The sequence below is a fragment of the Trypanosoma cruzi genome, genomic scaffold (genome assembly GCF_000209065.1).
Source record: "Trypanosoma cruzi strain CL Brener 1047053517141 genomic scaffold, whole genome shotgun sequence".
Lineage (NCBI taxonomy): Eukaryota > Euglenozoa > Kinetoplastea > Trypanosomatida > Trypanosomatidae > Trypanosoma > Trypanosoma cruzi.
In genome coordinates, this window is record NW_001849482.1 from 37,836 (window position 1) to 61,257 (window position 23,422).

The following is a 23,422-nucleotide window of genomic DNA, read 5'->3' on the forward strand; positions in this document are numbered from 1 at the left end:
GCCCGACGAGTCCCCAAACTTGCATGAGCCTCTCCAAGGTAGCCGGGTTCAACCGACCCTTGACCCACTCCAGATTCAATACGGGCACGTTGACCCGCTGTAACGGGATGGTTAGTTCATCTTGTGGAGTGGCCAGACGCGTCCTTGTCGCGCGTCTCGTTATTGTAGCAGCATGATGATAAAAATAGTGGAAAAACGCTCCGCTGCTTTCAACCAGGGTTCCTGCCCTTCCGCAGTGTCTCCCTTCACATCAATGCGACCAGCGACGACACCTGGGTCAGCATTGTGGTGTACCTCCCCAAATATCGAACAGTATTCTGGGGAAGGTCGAACAGGTCGACGTGCTTCGCCAACAGCGAGATCACGTGTGGGTCCAAATTGTACGTCTCCACGATTGGAACAGCGTGCCGCAGCGCACCGCGTTTTACGGAATGCGCCGTGGCATCCCAAGAAGCCAGGGCTCGTGTCACCTGTGCAGTCGTAATATTCGTGAGCTTTTCGTTTTCTTGAAGTGTCCTGCATAACTCTATAATGTCGAAGGCGTCCTGCCCTCGTGTCCTCACGAACAACGACGCTCGGCGGGGATCCGCCCTCGCCGTCTTTGGCGCCACGGACCTATCCAAAATTAGGGTCCCGTCCGCCTCCAGTGTGGAATTATTGGGAGGTGAGAGCCGCAATCTCGGACAAAAGACTCGCCGTTATCCACGCAAGTCGAAAAACAACACGTTCCTTCCAATCGGTCCGGCTGCGGATAGGTTGATTCATCTCTTCCTCTGTTAAGGGGCGCGCCTGCTTCGTTTCCGATCGCGACGCTATTTTTTGTATCCCTAGAATCACCATTTCCAGCGGGGTCCGATCCATTTGCAACATGGACCGCAGCATCCTGGCGTACTGCAGTCGGGTCGATGGCGCCACGTCAATTCCCACAAAAAAGGCCGCACAGCTCTCCTCGTTCATCGTGCGTTCGTGCGTGCGGCAAAAGATTGTGAATTGCCCGCTAGTGACATTCTCTGCTTCCACGTTGACGGCGCTCACATTTATCAAGCCACCTCGTTCGCCCTCCTCATATAGCTGGCACAGAGCGGAGATGTCGGTGATTCGTCGTAACACAGTCGAGAACCGTTAGCAAATAAGCTCCATTGCCCTTCTCGACGATTGCGTCGGGCAATTTGTAATATCGGATGCAGCGCCGGCGGCACGGTGCGACGCCTGTGAGGATTGGTGGGAGGTGGTGGAATGGATGGGGCTGCCGTCGTCCGCTCCCATAAGCGGCGGGCAGCCCCTTTGCCGTTTATTGACGGCGGACCGCGTTGCGACTAACTTCCTCCGGTTTCGTCTTGGACGTTGCACGTGGATGCGTCGCGTCCGTAAATGTGGCACAGTTGGCATCGCACCGGTCGTTTCGTCCCTCGCCCTTCCAAGAGAATCTGGATTGCCCTCGCAAAGGCGTCAGACTCATGAACGGCGGTGCAAAGACGGGCGAGAATGTTGAAGACCGGGATGCCGGGGTCGGGCGCCATCATTGGCTGCATCCGGAATTCCTGGAGTAAGATCCTTCCAAAATTCATGAAACAATCGGTGGTAGCCCGCTCTGATTCCAGCGCATCGATCCACGCAACCAAACTGTCAAATACAAGTTGAGCCTGGTCGTCTGCACGTTTCCAATTTTTGTATGCGCCCCAGAGTTCTAAAAAGACTCCGGAAACGCCTTCATCCCATATACGCGGGGCCCAAGTGGTGACGCCGAATGCGCAGAAACTTCGCTCCTCTTCTTTTGTAGCAGAATGATCGTCCAAGGAAAAGTGCGGGAAGGCAAAGGCATGGAGGTATTGGAATACGGTCACCCAAAATTGCCCTGAGACGTCTGGAGAATAACCTGCCGTCTCTGCCTCCCACGCGGCTTGCTGCACCTCGCTAGCACTAACGCGTGTCTCTCTTTCCTGTAGTTGGGCTTTAGCTGTCTCCAACTGCTGTTCTCGTCCGGCAAGAAGGCCATCGGTTAACGCAATGTTAGATTCGTGCTCCGATAGGTTGTTATGCGCCTCTTCCACCTGCGAGTAAAGCTGAGCGCCTCGATTCTGCACGTCCGCGATGGCACGGGCGTAGTCCGTGCTAAAAAGCCCTTCCAGCAGTGATGACCCCTTGCTTGCCCCCCAACTACCGGGCCGCCCCCACACGATGGGCAGGGTCAATTGATTCTCAAAATTTGGTACTTGAGGCGCCCGGAGATTCGCAAAATGTCCTGTAGGGCTCGAATCCTCCCAGGGTTTGGCAATGTTTCCCAAAATCAAGCGTAAGCCTGTCATGGAGGCGGCCGCAGTTAACGTCGCATCCGACGGCCAGTTTTCATCAATAAAGGTGAGCTGCACCTGGACAGCGCCATTTTGGCGTACCAATTCCGGAATACGGGCAACAATATCGCTTCACTCAAAGGTCGGGTAAAATGAACCAATGCCATTTCCTTAAACCAACCTCGCTGTGTCTGTAAACTTAAAAATAAAAATAAAAAATTATCCGGCCGCTACCGGTTCCCAAATCCCCTAAAGTCGTGGCCTTCAAAAATTCGAAGGACAGAAAAGTGTCATAAAGAAGTGCATTCGTTTTACCCGGATACATATATAAATTAATTAAGTTCGCCAGCTCTCCCGCGATCATACCAAAAATAAAAAATGAGGTAATAACTCCTCCAAGACAGGGAATCGTGCAGTGTTCATCCCTCTTCTTCTAAATTGAAGACCTACTCATCAGAACAAATAAAACAGACACATGTGCAGCAAAATTTACTTCGCTGTCCCGTGATCCACCTTATTTCCCATGAGTGCCGCGGCGGTGGTGCCGGCGTTAAACCTGCGACGACCCCAAAATATCAGGCACCACGCTGTGGAGAGTGAATGCTTGACAAACGTGGCCGCGTTGGCGTCTAACAGAAAATGGCGTCAACTATAAAAAACATCTGCGACTCAAGATACACGTGTGTGGCCGTAATAAAGCAAACACTGAGACACGTGTGGAACAACGTAAAGAGAGACAAGAGGAACCACCAGAGTAATCAAAAAAACATATCAAAAAATACACACGCAAAGAAATGCATCATTCCAAACAATTTTCCGCTCATTTTTCTTTTTTCCGCACTTTATACAACATCATAACTAACAAGAATAACAGGCACGCCCTCCCACACAGTCATCGGGGAGCAGGAGAGAGAGTCATTGCAGGCACCCACACAGAAATAGAAACAATGCACAGAAAAACAGCGAAAATGCCGTTGCGAAGTCCGACGGGTGGCTGTGGTGCGCAGCAGCAGTGGCCCCACGCCCTCCCTCATCGACCAGCAACGCACACGTCAAAATTTCATTTATTGAAAGCCACAGAAGGGCGTTATCGTTTTTTTATCCCTATTGTTTCCCAAATAAATTCAGTGCTCCGCAAAACAGCCACCATCGTAGAACAACTCCTCGTTACTGAGTAAAAATCTGAATAAGAGCCCCGAAATCCGGAGAGGGCGCCGCAGCGGCGAGCGTGCAACACACACCCGTGACACAGCCGTCCTGGGCTAGCGCGATACCTCGATAATCCGTTTTTGCCAAAATCGACAAAAATAAAATAACAAAAGCAACGACTCAATCGACCAAGCATCCGATAAATAATAATAATAATAAAGAAGTAAACACATTGCCAAAAGCACCTACGTTATACCGCATCCATGAGGAGCCTCGTACATTTTCGCCACGTGGAGGTACTGTTTGGGCAGACACTTTCCAACCCAAGAAAAAACTGCGCCCAATTTCTTGAGCAGCACAAATTCACTACTTCTCCGGCGTAGCACAACCAATTATTCAGCCTGCAATGGATGCACCGTCGAACACGCTCTGTGCGTCTGAGCGAATGTCACTAGTCATGGGTTGCAACGGCGGTGCGGGTGGTCGGTACGACGACGCGCCGGCGGTGCCTGAGGCGTACGACGATGACGTCATTTCGTGCGGCTTCCGCGCCTCTTCGTCGCTCTCCCCGTCATCGCGCAGCAGCGCCTCCAGCCCACCACGCAGCGGCTCGCGCAGCTCCTGCCAGTGGCGGTCCTCCGCGTGCCACACAACGACACTGTACACAGTGATCGCAAGCAGCGCAGTGGTCAGCAGCAGCACGATAGCCGCGTACGCCCTCGCACCGCCGTCGCTTGGCACAAGGTGGTTGGCCGCGCTGACCAGGCACAACGCCGCAAGCAGCACAAAGCTCGCCGTGCGCATCACCGTCAGGAAGGCCGAGCGCATCATGTTCGTGAAGGCAACCACGCCCGCACCCGCAAGCAGCACAGCCGCCATGCAAAAGTACTGAACGTGGCAGCCTCCCACGGGCGGGTGCACAGCCGCAATCAGGCCCACCACACACAGCACCGACAGCTGGAACACGCACCAGTACACATGGCTGCCCCTCATGCTCGTCAGCATGCCGCCGTACATCCGCTGCTGCGCCGCAGGGTGCCAATACCCGACGGGGTACAGCAGGCGCTCGTGCAACGGCTTCCTCGAAAACTGCCAGTACCTCGTGAAGCTCGCGCCCACGTGGCGGGCAATGAAGTAGCACACACCAGCAGGGAACGCCACACCGTACAGCACGCCAACGACACCAATCACGCGGTGCTGCACGCGGGCGCCGGGCATCGCCAGTGCAAGCACCGAGCCGAAGAGGATGCCGAGATGCATCGCGTGCGCCACGACGTACGTCAGGCTCGGGAAGCGCATCGCCGCCCACGCACTCGTCGCGTCCACGCCGCGCCACCGCTGGAAGGCGGCCGTCACACCGTAGTGCACGCACCCAAACACAGCGGCCAGCAGCGCGTTGCCCACCACCATCCACAGCGGGTCAAGGGCAGCGAACACCGACAGGAAGTACGGCAGCGCAACGGTGCTCGCACGCTCCTGCGCCGAAGCGCATGACATCCTCGCAAACACGCCGAGTGCCTGCATCTCCAGGATGGTGCCCAGACCGCCGGTCACCACCACGGCAACAGCCGCCGCACCCGCAACAACGCTGGTGATCGCCGAGAGGGCGCTGGCAGCGGCGGGCAGCGTGTTCGACCTGATCGTGAGGAACCCAAGCAGCACACCCTTGCAGCCGCCGGACACCGCCGCAGCGTCGCAGCGAATGAATATCGTCTCGTCGGCACCAATGAAGTAACCGCGGTGCACGGGCACAGCCAGCTCCAGGACGGTGGACGGATTCGTCGCGTTGCGCACCCACGTCGCGTTGCTCAGCATCGCTCCCCACGGACCACCAAACCCGCGCGGCTGCGCGGTCGACACCGGCACAAAGCTCAGGTGCGTGCCAATCTGCGGATCGCGTGCCCACCGAAACGGCGGCGGCAGCGCCACCATCAGCCGTGTCGGGACGGCGCTCCCACCGCCGCGGATGTCGTTCTGCGTCAGGCTCCCACCAGCCGCCGTCGTCGTCACTGCGAGCGTCGGGCACGCCACGTCGCTCCACCACAGCGTGCTGCTCACCGACGCCGTCGAGGCCCGCGTGGGCGACAGCGCCACCGTCTCCGTCACCTGCAGTGTCTCCGTCGGCCCGTACTGCGTCAGACTGTAGTGCGCCGTGCTCAGGCTCGGCGTCCCCGTTGGTGTCAGGCTGCGCGTCTCCGTCAGCGTCGCCGTGTGGCTCAGCGGCGGCATGCCAGGCGTGCGGTTGCACCCGTCCACGTGCGGCAGGTACACCGGCAGGCAGTCGCGCCCGTACCCGCCCTCAGCACAGCGGCAGCCGCACGACCCCGACATCGCCCTCGTCGCGGCTGCAAAGCAGCGCACGTCGGCGTCGCACACGCCACACGCCACGGGGCGGAATTCCCCGATGATGCCGGCGGACCTGTAGTCCATCGGCTGCAGCGCCTGCCCGTTGAGCGTCAGGCACCCCACAACGAACTTCCGGCCGGCGCCTCCAAGCACAACGGTGCCGTCCATCACAACGGGCCCGCTGCCAGCGTTCCCGTGGAGCGTCAGCGTGCTCTGCACGAGCTCCGCACTGCGCGGGTACGACGGCAGCGAAAGGAGCCTGCCGCTGATGCTGTTGCCGCGCACCGACAGCCACGACCCGGACACAAACGACGCCGACCCCCGCAGCTCCAGCAGCGCGCCATCGGTCAGCGCACCGAAGTTGTCGTTCACTACGACGGCGGACGTGTTGGCCATCACCCCGTTGTCAAACACCAGCCCATGCGCGGCGTACACCTGGCTCCCCGACACACGCAGCACAGCGCCTGCAGACGCAACCACGCGCGCACTCGCGTACAACGCATATTCGCCACCGAGCACAGCCGCGTCCAGCGCGACACCGCCACCGACAAGCTCCAGGACGGCGCCGTCCACCAGCACCGTCCGCCCACCAGTCATCACAGTCACGAGGGCAACGCCGAACACAAACAGCACGGACCGCACGAGCCGCAGGCCCGACAGCACCAGCACCGGTGCGTACGGCGAGGACCGCGAGCCGGGAAGATACACAAGCGGCGTCGACCTCGCGGCAACCAGCAGGGAGTCCGTCACCGTCAGCACGGACCCCGCGGGGAACGTGCCGGTCAGCACAAGCGCACCGTTCAGCGCCTCCACATCGCACACGGACAGCTCCACCGGCCCGCCCTCGTCGCTCCCCGCCGCACCCGCACCGCGCAACGATCCACCGCCCATCACGTACAGCACGGCGGCGTTACGCAGCGACACGTTCTGCACAACGATCCGCACGCCGTCCCGCGCCATCCACGGTACGTGGAGCACCGGACTCACGCCGTCCAGCACAACGTGGCGCAGCGTTACCTCGCTCGCACCGGCAGGCACAACGAACACCGACCGCACCGTCACGCCCTCGCGGACAAACACACTCGACGCAGTGCCCACAGCAGGCGGCATCTCGGGAGCACCCACAGGCAAGCACGCCTCGCCGTGCCCGCCACTGCCGCACGTGCACACGCACACACCGTTCCTCATGCTCGCCGACGCCGTCCCGGGCGCGTAGCAGTACGTGTCCCTGTCGCAGTCGTCGCACCCAGCAACGCCGATGCTCCCAGCGTCGCCAAAACCAGCCGCAGCGTACTCCTCCGCCGTCGACAGGACACGTCCACCAGCGTCGTTGCACGCAACCCTCAAATGCGCCCCAGCCGCAAGCGACAGGCTCAGCGACAGCATCCGCGGCAGCAGCACTCGGTTGTGCAGAAAGCTCAGCGTGCTCCCAACAGCGGTCACGGCGCCAGCGGCGTGGAGCATCTCCCTCGAGACGCCGTCGTGCACGTTGTCCTTCGCCAGCAGCATTGACCCGTCGGCCAGACTCACCGTTGAATGAAACGCCACCGCGTAGTCCTCCGTCGACAAAAAGTCGTTCCGCACAAGCACCACAGAGGAGCCCGACACGCTCACAGCCCCACGCACAGACACCGTGTGCTTGCACAGCAGGAAGTCGCTGCCAACAAACGCCACCACGGAGCCGCCGCTGGCCGCAACACCGCCCTCCACCGACACGCACAGCCCCAGCGCCGTCTGCACCGACAGCCCGTCCACGTACAGCGCACCACGCGACTGCAGCGCCACGCCGCCAACCACCAACACGCCAACAGCGTCGCGGAACACCGCCGCCACATGCGTGCGCGCAATGGTCAGCACGCTCCCAGTCAGATTCACGTTGTGCAGCACGAGGCACGCGGAGGCGTCGCCAAAGTCGTAGACGCCGCGGTATGCAACACGTGCCTCTGCAATCAGCACCGAGTCCACCACAGTGACGCGCGAGCCCGGTGGAAATCGGTTCGCCACCACCACGCCGCCGCCGGAGCGCGACTCAAGCCCGCGGATCAACACATCGACGCGCTCGCCAGCAGGCGGGTCGGACAGCCACCCGACAACGTACAGGCTCGCTCCGCGCACAAACGTGCAGTTCGCCAGCGTCACGTTGCGCACGCTCCCTGACATCGACTCCAATTCCACCACAACGTCCGCCGCAAAGGTCACACCAACGTAGCACACCACCGACGTCCCGAGACCGGCGTTCACCTCCACACCCACACTCACGTCCCGCAAGCACAAGTCGGCTCCGTCGGTGCTCGGTGGCTCGGGGACAGCGACGGGCAGGCACGCATCGCCGTGGCCGCCCTCCACGCACGTGCAGGCGCAGTCATCACTCGAGGCCGTCGTCGTGTACGCAGGGAAGCACGAAGCCGCGAGGGCGCATGGGTCGCTGCAGGTCAGGATGGTGGCATTGTACACGGACGGAATGCTGTATTTCACTCCCTCCCCGCCGTTCACAGTGTTGCACGCGGCCACAACCGCTCCGTTTGTGAGATCGCGGGACCCTGAGTATATCCATAGCACTGTCGGCTTGACCACGCTGGACATGAATTGGTTGCCGGACACAGACACCGTGGAGTCGCGGAGATTCACTGTGGGTCTTAAAACAGCAAAGGCTTCCGATGGGGATTCACGGCAGAGGTTGCCGCTCAACTGCAGCCAGGAGTCGTAGTGAACGCAGGTATAGTAGTTGGTGAAGAACACAGCCCGACTTCCCTGCATGTCATTGCCCTGAAAAACAACCGCTGACTCGGATTCCACACGTAATGCCCGAAGAAACAACATGAAGTAACTCACCGACCTCGACACAACGTTGCCTCGGATCACCACGGCAGAGTTGTTCAGTACACTCAGCGAAGAGGATTGGAAAGACCCTTCAAGATATATCACCGTAGCGTTACCACCGTCCATATGAAACGTGTTGCCTACCACCGCAAACACGGAGTGCCACGACACCCTCAGCGCAGATCTGACAACTCGAATGGCGCTTGACAATGCCGTCACGCTCTGAAACACATTGCCACTGAACACCACCGCGGAGTCTTTCGTGATCGCCATTCCATTCATCGCAACACACGATGGGCTCCTAAGACCCAAACCCGACCGACGGATCAGCCTCGTGACCGTGAAGCGGTTCCCGCTGATCGTGATGTTCGTGTGCAGTGGAAATACACCCTCCGGGCTGAGCAGCGCGTCATCAAACGTGTTGCCGGTGACAAAAACGTTCAGCGACCCCACAGCGGCGTACGCGTTGCCCAACAGCAGCAGCACGGCACCGTCCCTCCACGTGCATCCATCGAACGTGACGTTCGCCACGTCGCCCGTCATTGCCCCAATCAGCACCGTCAGACTCATGCCGCCCCCGCTGAACGTCACGTTGCGGTAGCACAGCCACGACAGTCCGCTGCCCACTGCCTGCGCAACCTCGGGGTACTCCATGTCGATGATGCACTCACCAATCGGCGGCGGTGGCGGTGGCAGTGACGGTGGTGGTGGCGCTGGCGGGCCAGCAGGCACAGGCGCCGGGACGCACACATCGCCGTGCCCTCCAGCAGCGCACTGGCACTTGCAGTCGCCGACTCCCGTCGTCAGCGGAGCAAAGCAGTCGCCCTCCTTCGTGCACTCCCCACAAACAGAAACCGTCGTCACGTTGGTGATGCCGTGAAGCTCCAGTTCAGCCGCCGTCGTCACCACACGTCCTGCGACCGTCAGACACCCAGCAACGAGCCGGTAGCCGGCGTCAGCCTGCGATAGCAAAGGCCCTGACAGCCCCGTCGAGCCCATCCTGCAGCCCGTCAGCGTCACCACACTGCTGCCGTCAATGATCAAAAAGGCGGACTCAGTGTCGTAAAACATCGCACCCACTTCCACGTCGTTGTCGCGCCAATCCAACCAGCTTGACCGCTCAACAGTCCACAAGTTGTATGCATAGACGGCGCAGGCCACGGAACCGCTGTTCCCCACAACACGCAACACACTGTAATCCGACACGCTGAAACCGTGGTGCTGATACAGGAGGCTTGTTCCGGAGGCCATTGTATTGTTGAGCAGCGCAAAAACTGAGTGATAACAGACACTGAGGATAGTCATGTACAACAGGTGTGTGTATCCATCAAAGCTGCAGTACCGCGTGTACAGAGAGCTGCCACGCTCCAGCGTCAGCGTCCCAGTCGAGTACAAACCAAACGCACCGTACTTCAATGCACGCGCTTTGACGTTGCTGACCAACAGCGAGGACGCAGTCAACACGACTTCGTGCAGCATTACTACGCTCAGCGTTTTAATCTCATTTCCCAAAAGCTGGACTGCAGACGATTGTAACGCATCAACCTCCGTGACGGCGATGTCGCAGTGCTGCGGGAGGGCGAGTGCAAATACAACAACGGAGGACCGCATCACCGTCTGGCTCACGCGGATCAGGACGCCGGCTGACTCGGCCACCTCAGTGCCACCAAAAAACTGCAGCGCGGCACCCTCACGGAATGTGCATCCGGTGAGCGTGATGTTGATGGGGAGATGCAGCGGCATACTGTTGAGGGAAAAAGTCAGCAATGCACCCACGCCGCTGAATTTCACACCCACGTAGCAGTGGTGCGTCTTCCACATGTTCAGCGTGAGGCTCTTCAGCGTCTGGTTCACCACGCAGCTCGTGTCGTCGTCGACAGCTCTCTCCGCTACGGGCGGCACAACCGCGTCGGGCACCTCGAAGGGAAGACACAACGCGCCACGCCATCCGTCCTTGCAGCTGCACGAGCACGAGCTGCGGTCCACCGACTCCGTCCCGGGCATGTAGCACGCCGCGTCGTCGTTGCACGTGCCACAACTAAACACCACCACGTCCTCCGGAAACACACCGTCATACGACACCTCCTCACCGCCCTGCAGGTTGCATTCAACCACAAACCGCGCGGGTGACGCTACAATCGAGATCGACGGGAAAAAGTTAGCAAAGGAACCCCTCGAGCCCACCTGACGGTTGTGTGCAAGCGTCACAGTGGTGCCGCTGTCCGACAGCTGGATCTTTTGCCAGGAATACGGAATAGTTAATACTGAGGCTGCACCCACACTGTTGCCCTCCACACGCCACTGCGCACCCCCCTGAAGTGTCACAGAGCCAGACAAATACAACAGCGCGGAATTCGGAACCTCCGTGCTTTCAACAAAGGTGCAGTCCGCCACCCTCAGCAGCCCCGCAGAGCTCACAGTGGTGTCCCCATAAAGATAAACGCCATTGACCGCGCTCATCGAGTTGTCCTCAACGTCAAAGTAGCCGCCGTTCCTCACATTAACAGCGGAAACAAAAACAGATGATCCCGCACCGTTATTCTCCGTTGTCCTCAGCGTATTTCCCTTCACAATGATCCCGCCACCATCAACAAAAACAGCATCAGTAAAATAAACTGCGTAACTATTTCCCTCGATACGGTTGTCAAGCAGCAACAGCGTCACATTCGTACTGAAGTAGAAATCCACAAAGACAATGGCGTGGCTCCACGTCGTCACAAGCGTACTACCAACCACCAGTATCTGGGAGCTCGCCACAAAATCACCTCTAAACTCCAACGCTCCAGAATCCAGCATCGAGGATGTCACGTTCACGTGCACGCGCGCACCACTCCCCTTGATCGACAGGCCCACAAGGACGCACTGCAGCAGCGTGATGTTGAGTGTCTGCTGTGGTGCGGCAAAATACGACAGGTCCAGCACAATCGCGGCAGTGAAGGTCACGTTGACGAAGCACAGACCACGCACACCGGGATCAGGAACGTCCACGGAGCTGATGCTGCCACCGTGCACGCAGCGGACCTCCGTGTCCTTCAATTCAGGGAGCGGGAGCGGCCCAAGGCCGTCCGGGACCGCAGCTGGCAGACACATGTCACCGTGGCCGCCAGCGGCACACACACACTCACAGCCGCTGATGCTGCTCGTCCTTGCTGCAAAGCACACGGCGTCCATGGTGCACGCGCCACAGTCCAACACCGTCACAGGCACTCCAATATTGAGGTCTTCTTCGTAATCCGTCACAGGTGAGCCCCTTGCCTCGTTGCACACGCCGTAGATGATCGGGCGCGAGTCGGATGGTGGTGACCACTTGGTTGTCATATATGTAAAGGAATAGAAAGCGCCGTAAATGAATTTGTTGTGTAGTATCGACCACACACTCCGATCGCGGAACGCCATGCCGTTCCCGTTGACCACGTACACAACGTAGGCGGTGCGGAACGCGTTGTCGCGGTGCACCAGCCAGCTGCCGTCAGTCACGGTCAGCGTGGTTGCCATGAGCATGGCGAAGCCGAGACGGAAAGTGCTGGACACAATCTGCAGCACGCTGCCGCCATCCACAACAACGTCCCTGAACACAAACGCCCCTTTGTAGTATTCTCTGCTCGGCGCACTCCACGAGCTGTTCTGTATGGAGAACACGGAGCCGCCGCCAACGCGCAGGTCCGACGCAAGGGCGTAAATCACGTGCGTCCTCGACATAACAACGCAGTTGTCCATGTAGAAGACGCTGGACAGGTTCACGCCAAGACCGCGCTCGACGAGGATCGCGGCGCACGAACGCCCGCAACACACCAGAGCCGACCGCGTCATAACAAAACGCGTCGACAGAAGCCGGACGCCGTCCAGGACAAGCGCGGGGCCACACCTCAATCCCGCATGGCCAGGTGTCGTCGGCACGTACTGCGACCCGCCAACCGTCGCACGCAGCGTTGAGTTCGCCAGCAGCACACTCGAGTGCAGCGGCATCGCGCCATGCAGCACGACCGTTCCCTCTACCGACGTCACATTCGTCATGTTGACGAGGGCGTGGGGCATCAGGCGCGCCGTGCTCTCGCTGAGGCCACCAATCCGCAGCTGCGCGCCGCCCGCAAGCACGCAGTGGCGCAGCGTCACGTTCAGTGCGCCAGCGAACGCGTCCATCACACGCAGGTCCACCGTCACAGTGATTGACCCGCTGAACACCACCGAGTCGAAGCACGCCGTCGCCCGCCCGCCGCCAACCGTCACCGACTCCGTCAGCGTCACGGCACTCACGCAGCCCTGCGCACCGCCGGCCCTCGCAGGTGGCACGTCGAACGGCAGGCACGCCTCGCCCACGCCGCCGGCACGGCAGCTGCACACACACTCGGTGAACGACGCAGTCAGCGCACCAAAGCACGCCAGCGCAGCCGCACAGCCATCGCACGGCACCACGCTCACTGAGGGCAGGCCAGCCATGCGGTAGTCGCCGCTGCTCTGCAGCACCCGGCCGCCGGCACGGTTGCACTGCGCCGACACGACGCCGCTCGTGATCGTCGGCCCGGAGACAAGCGTCGCGCCGGTGGCAGCGCAGCGCGCAATCGACACGGCACCGCCGCTCAGCGTCACCCCCGACAGCGACGCCACCGACGACGCCTCGCCCACCGCCCACACGTCGCGCAGCTCCAGCCACCCGCCGACACCGATCGTCCCACCGTCGCAGCGCACCAGCGACGACGCAACAGACCCCTCGACGCCCACGAAGCGCAGCACTGACTCAAACACCGCGAGGCGCTCTCCAAGCGCAACTCCGCCGCCGCTGCTCACAACAGATACGTTCGTCACGGAGAACACCGAGTGGCTCCGCAGACTGAGAATCGACGAGGACGCCACATGCATCGCGGACGCGGTCGGACCGCCCGACGCCTCCAGCGACACGCCGTCAAGCACCACCGCGCTCGACAGCAGGTCCACGTCGCCGCCAACGTACACCGCCGACCCGCCCGCGTCCAACGACCTCAGCACAGTGTTGCTCACACGCAGCTGCGACTGCAACAGCGACGTCGCGTGCAGCACAAGCGGCGACGCCACCGCGTCCGTCAGCCCACTCAGCTGGGAGTAGCGCATCGGCCCCGCCGTCACAATCTTCGAGTCACGGACCGTCACGTTCGTGTGTGCCGGCAGGTTGTGCACAAACACAAGCGAGCAGTAGCTCCCAGACAGCCCGCTCACGCTCACCTCCAGGCTCCGGTCACTCGCCGGCTCGCCGCTGTAGCCCCGCACGTAGATCTGCGCACCGCCGTCGCACACGCAGTTCCTCAGTTCGATGCGCAGAGGGCCGGGAAGCATCGCCGCAACGTCGAACACAACAGCCACGCCGTTCGTCATGTACACGCCATCCATCAGCACCGTGTCCACGGCGCGGCCAACCGTGATGGCTCTGTCCACCGTGCCGCCCCGCATTCGCAACACCACCGCATGCACCGCGGGCATACACGCCGCCAACGACACCAGCGCCAACGCCACAAGCAGCGCCACACGCACAGCCGCAATGGCCCTGCACCGCACACGGTGCCGGCTGCGCGGACACGCACCCACCGCAGACCACATCCACCGACCCAAACAGGTATCAACAGGGCTGTCGTGGTGTGTCGCACTCGCCTCGTCGACCGTAACTCCTGCCTTCAAAATCCCCTTCTGCAGATGGCAAATCCAATGACACTATTCCGATAGATTGATATCCTACTACTACTAATCCTCCTGCTGCGAGTAAAACCTAACACCTTGAAACGATAGTTGTGCAGGTCAATCCAAAGTATCTCTATCTGCACGGCAAAACAAGGAAGAGGCAGCAACAGTAACCAGACACAGTAGCACGCAGAAGCATCCGGTCACATACAATCCCCACAACAGCACAGCCACCGACACAGCCGCGCAGATACAATCAAATCAGTAAAACCGTCGCCCGCCCACGCAGCCCCACACAACCCCACACAGTCACCGCGCAGAGTGGCAAAAACCCGGCAAAAAGACACATGACCATTGGCACCGCTCCTGCAACCAAATGTTTCTACCACAGAGCAGTCCTGATGCCGCAAAAGCCACACAAGCGACAAGAAAAACAACCATATGGCGGCGTCGCGACCAACATCCTTAGTGCGCGATCAAAAAAGGAGCGTTCACGCGTGAAAGCGGTAGAGAGTGCGTCAGTTGCCAGCAATAAAAACTTCGTTTCTCGTTCACACAAGTCGGCACTGCTCAAAAAACAGCGGCATCATACGCGCACGGCATACACAGGGAGAAAAAGAAAAAGCACGGCGGCAGTATCCAGATACGGGGGACAAGGGTCCACATTGATTGCACAGTCTGATTGGCTCATAGAAGTCCGGATGGCGGTCACGCCGTTGCCGCACGGTGCGTGTGGCTTTTGGCTGCTGCGGACTGAAAGGATGATGAGATGGAAGAAAGGTGCGGTGCGGTCCGCATCCATCTCGGTTGATTGTGACGCCAGTGACGCCATCTCTTTGGATCGCCTGCAGCAAAGACCGTCACCGTCAGCAGCGGTCGGTGCCTTCCTTCTCCACCGGGCGCCGCTCCACCAACGCCATCACGCGCCTCCTCCCTCACCAACACAACGGGGGAGCAGCAGCCACAAGCAACTGCCCGCAAAAAGTGTGATTGGGCCAGCCAACTGCACTAGACTGCTTATAGCATGTAAGTGCTTCGTGTGTGTGCCTACGGACATGTAAAAAATAAAAGGGGGCAAAGCAAACCATACGAGGGCACACACAGCCACAGAGGAGTGCCAGAGAAAAATATCAAGCAAGGGACTGGTGAAACTCAAGACTGCACGGCAGCCCAGAAAGTGGAAAAACACGGGACACTTGTTGAAAAGATAAAAACAAAACAAATTCGTCCTCCATTATGCATTCACTCAAAAACACAAAAAAAAGCTACACTTTGGTGCGCGTGTCTCGCCCGAAGATAACAAAATAGGATACACTCGTTACAGTCGTTTAAACACCCGGTGCCCACACATTATTTATATTCCACTGGGACACTCGGCGTGGTTTCGTGCCCCCATTCCATTATCTCTTTTATTAGCCGGCACCGTCGGCGTGACACACAAAGCCGAGCGCGCCTCTGGTCAAACAAACAAAAAAAAAAATACTGAGTAGATCCCGCCGTTGTCGGAGGACCACAACACAGGGGGGAAATAAAAAACCAAACAAACAAAAACCACGCGATGATGGCCTCGGGGGGAGCATGCTTCCACATGGAGGAAGGAGCCTGCGCGGCGAAGGGATCGTAAAAACAAAATAAGTAAAAAAAGCGTGCACAAGAAGTGGCAACTATTCCAGAAGGTGCATGGGGAGACGCAAATGCCCCCACCGGAGGCAGGGGCCCCGTCGCGTTACGCCCCGTAAAGGGCCGAAAAGCCGCACAGCCCCAGCAGCAGCAGCAGAAGAAGAAGAAGCACCCGAGACACGGCCCCACGCATGGAGCCGTCACCTTTACCTTTTTTGGCGTCGCTTTTCCTGACCAGTTTTAGTTCACCGACACTCAGTGGGCGGTCGTACAGAAAGACGTTCTTCACCGTCACAGGTGAGTTTTGCATACCGCACGCGCCAAAGCAAAAGTATGCGAGTTCAAGTTGCCTCTCACCTGTTAACGGCGTTTCTTCCTCCCCCAGCGACTCACCATCAATGTACACGAAGCCCTTGTTGCCTTGCAGCATGAGTGCCACCTTGTATTCTTTCTTCGGCTCCCAAGTGCTGCCCTCTGTCGTCGTGTTTTTGCCGTCGAACATCGTCACCCACTTGTTATCCGCGGTATACAAGATTCCCATGGTGTGATTGAAATTAGTGTCACCCAACGTCGCACCCAGTAGAGGAGCGTCCTCACTCGGAACCTGGTGTATGGCCACCGTCGCCACAAGAACGAATTGGCGATTCTCAAAAGTGTATGGCCCATTTTTCTCCCGACTGTTCACCGACCACATTACCCTGGAGTCAGGCTCCGTCACTTGTAATCCATCTTCGACCTTCTTTGCATTAGGCGTCACCGTTGCATTCAGGCGAAGGTACTCGTCGTTCCACGTGCCATCACTGGCCGCATCGGACAATACCGCCACAAGACCCGCCGTGGGTATAGACAACCTGGAGAAGAAAATGTCCTTTTGCGACCAAGTACTGAGGACGGAATTGATTGTGCTCAGCTCCTCCGTCAGGCGAGAAAGCGACATGACACTGCCTTCACCATTGCCCCTCCGTTGTAAAAGATGCAAACTCCCATCCGAGTACAGTAGTGCGCTCTCAAGCTTCTCCTTTTCAGCATTGTCCATGCCAAACGGTCCAACAGAAAACGAGCGGTTGTTGTCCGTCACCCAAAGGTAGAGCGGATTGGCGTTTTCCCTTTGCTTCCCCGAGAAGTTCCCTCTCTGTGTGTACAGCATGACCTTCCTTTTCCCAATGGTCGCGGTGATGAGGGCATCCACGTGCAAGTCTCCGTCCGGATAGTCTTCCGATTGTGAGTTGACCCACACGCCTGGAAGCGTCCCGGCTGCCCCCGTCCACGTTGTCCCCATGTCCCGCGACTCGTACACCCTCTGGGCATCCTCGCAATCAACAATCATGAGAAGTGATCCCTCCCATTCGGTGATGCGGGGGTTAGAGCATTCCGCAGGGGAAGCGCCCTCTGGAAGCGCCCAGGTACTGCCGCTGTCCGTCGAGTAAATGATCATGGAGTAAACGACATCATTTCCGCTCTTCGCCATCAGAGAAAACACAATGGTGCCATCCTCCATCAGAACACACGAGCCACCAGAAGCAATACACTCCGTCAAGTTACCTTTGTGAGCAGCTAAAGTAGTCTGCTGCACCGGCGATTGAACTTCGCCCCATTTGATCCACTCACTCGGCTCGCCGCCCGCAGAAGTCTTCGTGACCTCACCAACAACCAGTTTCAGCTCCAGGCTGCCCTCTTTCCAACCCCCATTTACATCGGACAAGGCAGTGCTTCCCACAAGAAGAAACACCTTATTGTCCTTCATCGTTGTTGTGGGGTGGCGCACAACACCCAAACTCCCCTCTCCCTCCGCTTTGCCAAGCACAGTGTGTGCACTCCATGTTCCTTTACCGACCTTTTCAACAAGAGTGGGCCATTCCCACGCAGAGTCGATGTACTCCGCAACAACATCAGAAGACGGCTTAGTTGATTCGTTATGGGGAGGTTTGGCATTTATGTGACCTTCGGCAAAAGCAGCAATTACTCCACCAGCACTGACGAGAGAGGGTGAAACAAATGAATCCCTCCCACTTGAGTCAGGAGTCCCCTTCTTCGGCAGCACCTGCGTCGTCTGCGGCACAAATAGATCGACCCGTTGCAGCCCCTCAACACCCCCTGAAGTGCTCCCCTCTCCAGCAATGACACCCGTCAATGTCGACCCAGAAGGAATTGAAGCATCAGCATTACTTCCCACCTCAGCGGTCGCAGCTCCACCACAACACATCAACACGACAAATAGGAGCAGCACCGCGGAAGTAAACACACGCCGGGACATGTTGGGCCTCTGCGGCTCACTCTCTCCTCCTTCCCTCCTCCTTCCGCTGGATCCGATCACGCGGCGACGGTTGTGTTTGTTGGGTGCCTTCACTGCAGCAACACGTGAGAGCATATAAATATGTGTGGGTGGGCAATGTGTGTGCTGTTGGTCCTCTCAGTGCCTTCGAATTTTACAGTAGCGATTAGCGCTTGTTTTCTTTCCTTCCTAGTGTGTCTGTGTTCAAGAAGTGGAGAGTACAGCAGCAACAGCGGCAATACACCAGAAAGGTCACTGAGGAGCAGAGCAGAGCACCCACGCGGAGAGCGGGACACGAGACAATCCGGAAGGGACGGCACGGAGGACCATCGCCCACAGAAAAGAGCAGCAACACGGCAAGTCACGGCGGGCCGTCGGTGTGTGCGGGCCAGCCCTCACGCGGTGCAACACGCCACACCCAACAGGGAATGACAGACAGACAGGCAGAGGGAGAGAGGAAGACGGATGCCGTCAAGAGGCACTCACAATCAACATGGCCCGTGAGCATGCAGCCACTCCACGCAGGAAAACAGGAGAAGAGGATGACAAGGGAAAAAGACAAGAAGCAGCACAACACACAAAAAAATCAAACACCAGTCTCAGGAAAAGCACCGCCACGGGCCACACCCTGGCCGGCAACTCCACACCAGCCCTCACACACACACACACCATCGCAGTGCCGTCGGTTCGCGGGTGAGAAGATTCGGCCCTCCACACAACAAACGCACACATCGCTAACAATCAGCCACCAATAGACAAGAACGAGAAGCGACACACCGCCACCGCCTCCGGTTCAATCCCACGGCCAACGGGATACGGCCACAGCCCGCAGCAAACAAGTATCGCACACGGATCCAGCAATCACCCAAAGAGCCACACGCGGAAGCGGATCCTCACCCAGCCATGACGCGGCGCCTCACTCCACGCGGTCACACGGGAGCACTGTTTCCTCAATAGAAATTATTCGTCGTCCATCCCCTAAAGATGCCTCCGTTATTGATGGGCCTTCGAACACAATAGAAGAAAATGGACAATGCGGTAACGCCGTGACACCGCCAGCCATAATGATTCTCTCATACCGGGACAATTCCCCAATTATGCCTCGTATGCGCACACAATCAACATACCATACGAAAATCAGCCAATGTTTTTCACCAGAAACCAAACAACCCCACTCCCTCCCTAATTTCTTCTGTCACTGTTGTGTTCGATAGCGTTGGACATTTTGGCATTTGTGTGCGGTGCTGCCGCATGGTGCTGGTGCACCCGCACCGCATGCTCAGACACAAGCAACCAAAAATACATAAATCCCACAATATTTTTTACCACAAATCAAACTGTCTCGTTCACTTTCAATTTCCTAATCTATTTTCCTACTATTTTTTTTTTTTTTGCACACTTCGGAGAGCTTCTTCTCTTCTAAAGTCTCTGGATGGTATTGACACTTGGTAGTGGCGCACCTTTTCCCTCCAGAACACCGAATCTCACGGCTCTCGTCGCTCACATTATTGGAATTGTCGACATCACATCTCTGCCAGTCGTTCATCGGCATGCCGTCTGCCTGCTGCACATAAATAATCCCCCACGACATGTCTCGGGATAACTCCTCCCAACCATCAAAATAAGCCGCCAGGCACTCAGTGAACTGCCTCACAGTGCTGGCGGTGGTGTGGCGCCCACCCGCCGTAGTCATCCGCAGCCCAACCAGCGTCATTGGATTGGACTCCGAGAAAAAAAGGCGTCCACCAGCGGAAAGTTTGCGGCCCACGGTTTCTACAGCACCCCGTACTTTATTTTACGGATCGTTTTCTCATATTCACTCGGCAGCAAACCCTCATCTCCCTTGGGATGCAATTCAGGGGCCAACTTCAAGACGCAGGGCTTTGCTTGACGTCCTGTTGGCGGCTCAAACTCCGTGAGTTTCGTCGCTATTACCTTGACAAAGGCACTCTCCGTCAACGATCTCAAGGCAAACCATCCAAAAAATATTGGCAAAATATTATCCTTCGACGCCAACATCAGCCTCAAAAAGCCATTTTATTTTGTTACACTTGGGAAACGTTCCAATGTCCGTTCCTCGAGGCAATCAGATATCGGTGCATTGAAAAGGATCACACCGCCTGCGTATATTTCCCGAACAACCTTCACAAGCTTGTGGGACGGATCCTCAGAATACCATGGTGACTCACCTCCCCGTGAAAAGTGCTCCTTCACAGTTACCTCGTTGATCGATTGCAATGCAAACTTCACCGCTCCACAGCGTTCAGTAAACGCCTCCGCATCAAAGACGTGACGTGGAATCGGTCCCAAAAGATACATGTGTTTTTTGACCCCTTTCCAGTATTCCGCTTGTTTCTCTTTAGTCTCATCACGCGTTATCCAGGCGCACATCGCCTCCGCATTCATCTCGTCGGGGCAATTCACGATGATTCGCGCGGCCTGTAGCTGCTTCGCCCACTCATCATAGTTGGTTACCTTTGGGAATGACACCGCAATCATGCCCCATTCATTACAAGGTACAAAACAACTCGCTGGCTTCCCTTTCTCTGTCACATCGTAGATAACATACCCCTTCATCTTCAAATGCCACAAATCATACAAAAAGTCCTCGGATGCTCCTCTACCCACGTATTTTGTCACCTCCTGGATGGTCTTTTCAAACACGTACGTCGAGCTTCCACCAAAAATGTAGACAACCAAATGAAATTTCTTGGCGTCGTAGTGCAGCAGCTGGTAGAGGAGGTACGAGCCGGCAGCCATCGACTTCCCGATCCCGGGCGTCCCAATCAACACACGTCGCTCGGGCGTAAAGTCATTCCCACCGTGAGGGCTGAACCACGCGGTGAGATCGCCCTTGACGATCTGCCACGCTCGCTCCACCTCACAGTTCACATAGCAGTCACGAGTGGATTCCACCCCCTTCCGATTCCACGAGTATGGCCATCCCTTGTCCGAGGTGAGCACCATCAGCCTGGGACGCGGTGCACCGAATTGCTGCACAGCGTCATCCTTTTCGAGGGTGTTGCCAACTGCCCTGTACGTCCACGACTGCGGTGGTTTCCCCTCCCTCATGCACCTTCATTCCCGTCCCCTCGCCGTCAGAAACTTCCACGACATGGTGCCACCTCGTATTGTACACAAACTCGTAGCATCCCTCCAGGTATATCGGTGCGCTCGACTTCTTTGGGTTCCTCGCTTCCTCAAGGGCTGCATCCAAGAACCTTTTAGTGATTCCATGAACATTTGCCTTTACCTCCGCAGTAGCCACCAACCACTTCAGTAGATTGTCCACACATTTCTCGTAAAGCCTGCGTACATCCTCTTCCATATCCATTTCCTCCCTCACAGCCCTCTCCATCCTCTTGTAACGATCGGATGCCTGTATTTCGTTCAATACTCCCGCATCGCAAATATACTTCTTGGGGTTCTTAAAAAGCTCATCCAGCAAGACACATCCCAATTGGTGTCCAAAGCACCCCTGCCGTCCAATTCCATCGTAAAAAAATAATTCAGCTTCATTTCCTTGACGCGAACTCTTCCCTCAAACACCGCATCATCAGTCCTGGAAGAAACGTCAATTCCCAGTTCTTGTCGTTCTCGTCTTGCCCTTTCTTCTGCCTTCCGCCTCTCTTCTCTCAGTAAATAAGAGTAGGCTGTGTTTATTTGTGCCCTTGCAAGAGGAGCGACCGTATCCTTCCTTTCAAATTTACTCCATTGCCTGAGAGTGATAATACTTTCGTCTCCAAGCTTATTTGAAGCCTTCAACAGCATGTAAATCTCCTCACATTCTTTTTCCAGCTCTTGGTATGGTGGCGATGCCTTTATTGTGCTCAATGGCACTTCGTCTTGGATAAACTTCGCGGAGCTAATTAAAAGCTCTTCATATAGACGTTCCTAAAGAATTCCACGACGCCCCTGCCGTCAATATAATTCCAAAGTAAACCGTTCAGCCTCACTTTTCGGATGCGTTCCTTTCCCTCCAGCAGTACTTTATGCCGCCAACTGTCAAGAGTCCAATTTGTTCGCCGCCTTTCATCCACTCCTCTGCGAGCTGCAGCGTCGGAAACAACACTGGAGCTACTGCAAGGCGCCATCACAACACCCGTGTGGTGAAGCATCCCACTCGCACCGCCCAACTGCGGCCAGCAGGTGCCGCTGGCTCCAAAGCACACTCGCGGCTGTTTCGTCCCGCAGCCCAATGGCGTTGGGCGTGGCACTCGCACGGCTCGGTGGTCGGTGCGCCATGCAGCCGCACTGCAACGCCTGTCGGTGAAGCAACCGAGGCTCACCGCCCCCGCAGCAACGCGAGGCGTGCAATCGACCCCAACACCGCCACACTATCGCCCTTTTTTACTTTGTTTTATTCACGTTGTCGGTCTGTTTGCCCCATCACCGACACCAAAAATAAGTGCACACCTTCACATGAGAAAATAATGTTCTGGGCCGCTGACCGAATCCTCAAGTTATCTTTAATAGAAAACAAACCAGATAGGAATAAGAAAGGGATGAATGGAATCAGAGTGGGTTCACCATATCCTCAAAGTGTAAAAGCTAGAAACTGTATATTTATATATCATCCATTAGCCACAGTCGCGGCCCACTCACTCTATTCGAATGGGATATTTATTTATTTATTTATTTATTTCTTACGAAGTGGCAGACTTTGGGGTCCTCCAACCACAAGACACTGCCGCTCCCCTTCGCAAGTTCCACCCTTCGCCAAGTTCTGAAGTGTAAACACACGACCGCGTGATATGCCGTCTGCGGGGTTTTCTGCAGACCGTACGTATGCAAAGGATGCCTGTATTCCGCGACAGTCAACAAACTCATATGTCCGTTGCAGCTCCCACGTCAACGCGTGCGATTTCGAGCTGCCTTTATTCGCCGCTCCCTGCAGCGAGGTGTTGTCCACCCAAACGTCCATGGTGGATGGCAAGATGGCGGAAAAAAACCGATAAGGCCAAGCGCACCGCGCGCCTCGGCCTGCATGATAAGAAAAGGTTCCTTCCCCCATTTCCCTCCGGCAATTTTAACGTCGCCGGAGTCTGGAATGAAAACGGCTCCCCAACAATGAAGCGATGCATCCGTGATGATGGCGGCCGACGCCTTTTCGGTGGGCTTGATGTTTCGCCGACGATTATCTTCATTGATGTGTCGTAATCTCTCGCCCAAACCAGCCGCTGCCGGCGGAAGGTTCGCCGGGGATGTCTCCAGCAAAACCTCCGGTTAACTGCCGATAATCGTCGTCGCACTGCCTTGATGGAAAAATGGCGGTCAC

At 57.2% G+C, this 23,422-nt stretch overlaps 2 protein-coding genes and 1 pseudogene across 2 annotated transcripts, besides 21 other annotated features; all 3 read right to left on the bottom strand.

The window, feature by feature from the left end:
• Positions 1–358: part of a sequence feature (areas not merged during assembly with more than two copies in the genome that could not be assigned to a particular haplotype) that runs on past the window's edge.
• Positions 1–2,666: part of a mobile genetic element that runs on past the window's edge.
• Positions 359–477: a sequence feature (heterozygous, Esmeraldo-like haplotype).
• Positions 478–14,677: a sequence feature (areas not merged during assembly with more than two copies in the genome that could not be assigned to a particular haplotype).
• Positions 2,491–2,514: a sequence feature (AT_rich).
• Positions 2,494–2,666: a mobile genetic element.
• Positions 3,640–3,660: a sequence feature (AT_rich).
• Tc00.1047053506683.180 (dispersed gene family protein 1 (DGF-1), putative) lies at positions 3,837–14,174 on the bottom strand (the record flags this gene model as incomplete). Its single annotated transcript, XM_814289.1, has 1 exon — positions 3,837–14,174. The coding sequence occupies one exon, from the start codon at positions 14,172–14,174 to the stop codon at positions 3,837–3,839; it is 10,338 nt and encodes a 3,445-aa protein (XP_819382.1).
• Positions 9,282–9,326: a microsatellite.
• Positions 14,678–14,696: a sequence feature (haploid, non-Esmeraldo-like haplotype).
• Positions 14,697–14,827: a sequence feature (haploid, Esmeraldo-like haplotype).
• Positions 14,828–15,141: a sequence feature (areas merged during assembly that could not be assigned to a particular haplotype. This can correspond to areas where the two haplotypes were merged or to regions with more than two copies in the genome that were merged during assembly.).
• Positions 15,142–15,210: a sequence feature (areas merged during assembly that could not be assigned to a particular haplotype. This can correspond to areas where the two haplotypes were merged or to regions with more than two copies in the genome that were merged during assembly.).
• Positions 15,211–15,882: a sequence feature (areas merged during assembly that could not be assigned to a particular haplotype. This can correspond to areas where the two haplotypes were merged or to regions with more than two copies in the genome that were merged during assembly.).
• Positions 15,883–16,168: a sequence feature (heterozygous, non-Esmeraldo-like haplotype).
• Tc00.1047053506683.190 (trans-sialidase, putative) lies at positions 15,979–18,240 on the bottom strand (the record flags this gene model as incomplete). Its single annotated transcript, XM_814290.1, has 1 exon — positions 15,979–18,240. The coding sequence occupies one exon, from the start codon at positions 18,238–18,240 to the stop codon at positions 15,979–15,981; it is 2,262 nt and encodes a 753-aa protein (XP_819383.1).
• Positions 16,169–16,315: a sequence feature (haploid, Esmeraldo-like haplotype).
• Positions 16,316–22,128: a sequence feature (areas not merged during assembly with more than two copies in the genome that could not be assigned to a particular haplotype).
• Positions 19,504–21,915, bottom strand: Tc00.1047053506683.210 (annotated as a pseudogene).
• Positions 22,129–23,075: a sequence feature (heterozygous, Esmeraldo-like haplotype).
• Positions 22,765–22,789: a microsatellite.
• Positions 22,774–22,838: a mobile genetic element.
• Positions 22,781–23,422: part of a mobile genetic element that runs on past the window's edge.
• Positions 23,076–23,422: part of a sequence feature (areas not merged during assembly with more than two copies in the genome that could not be assigned to a particular haplotype) that runs on past the window's edge.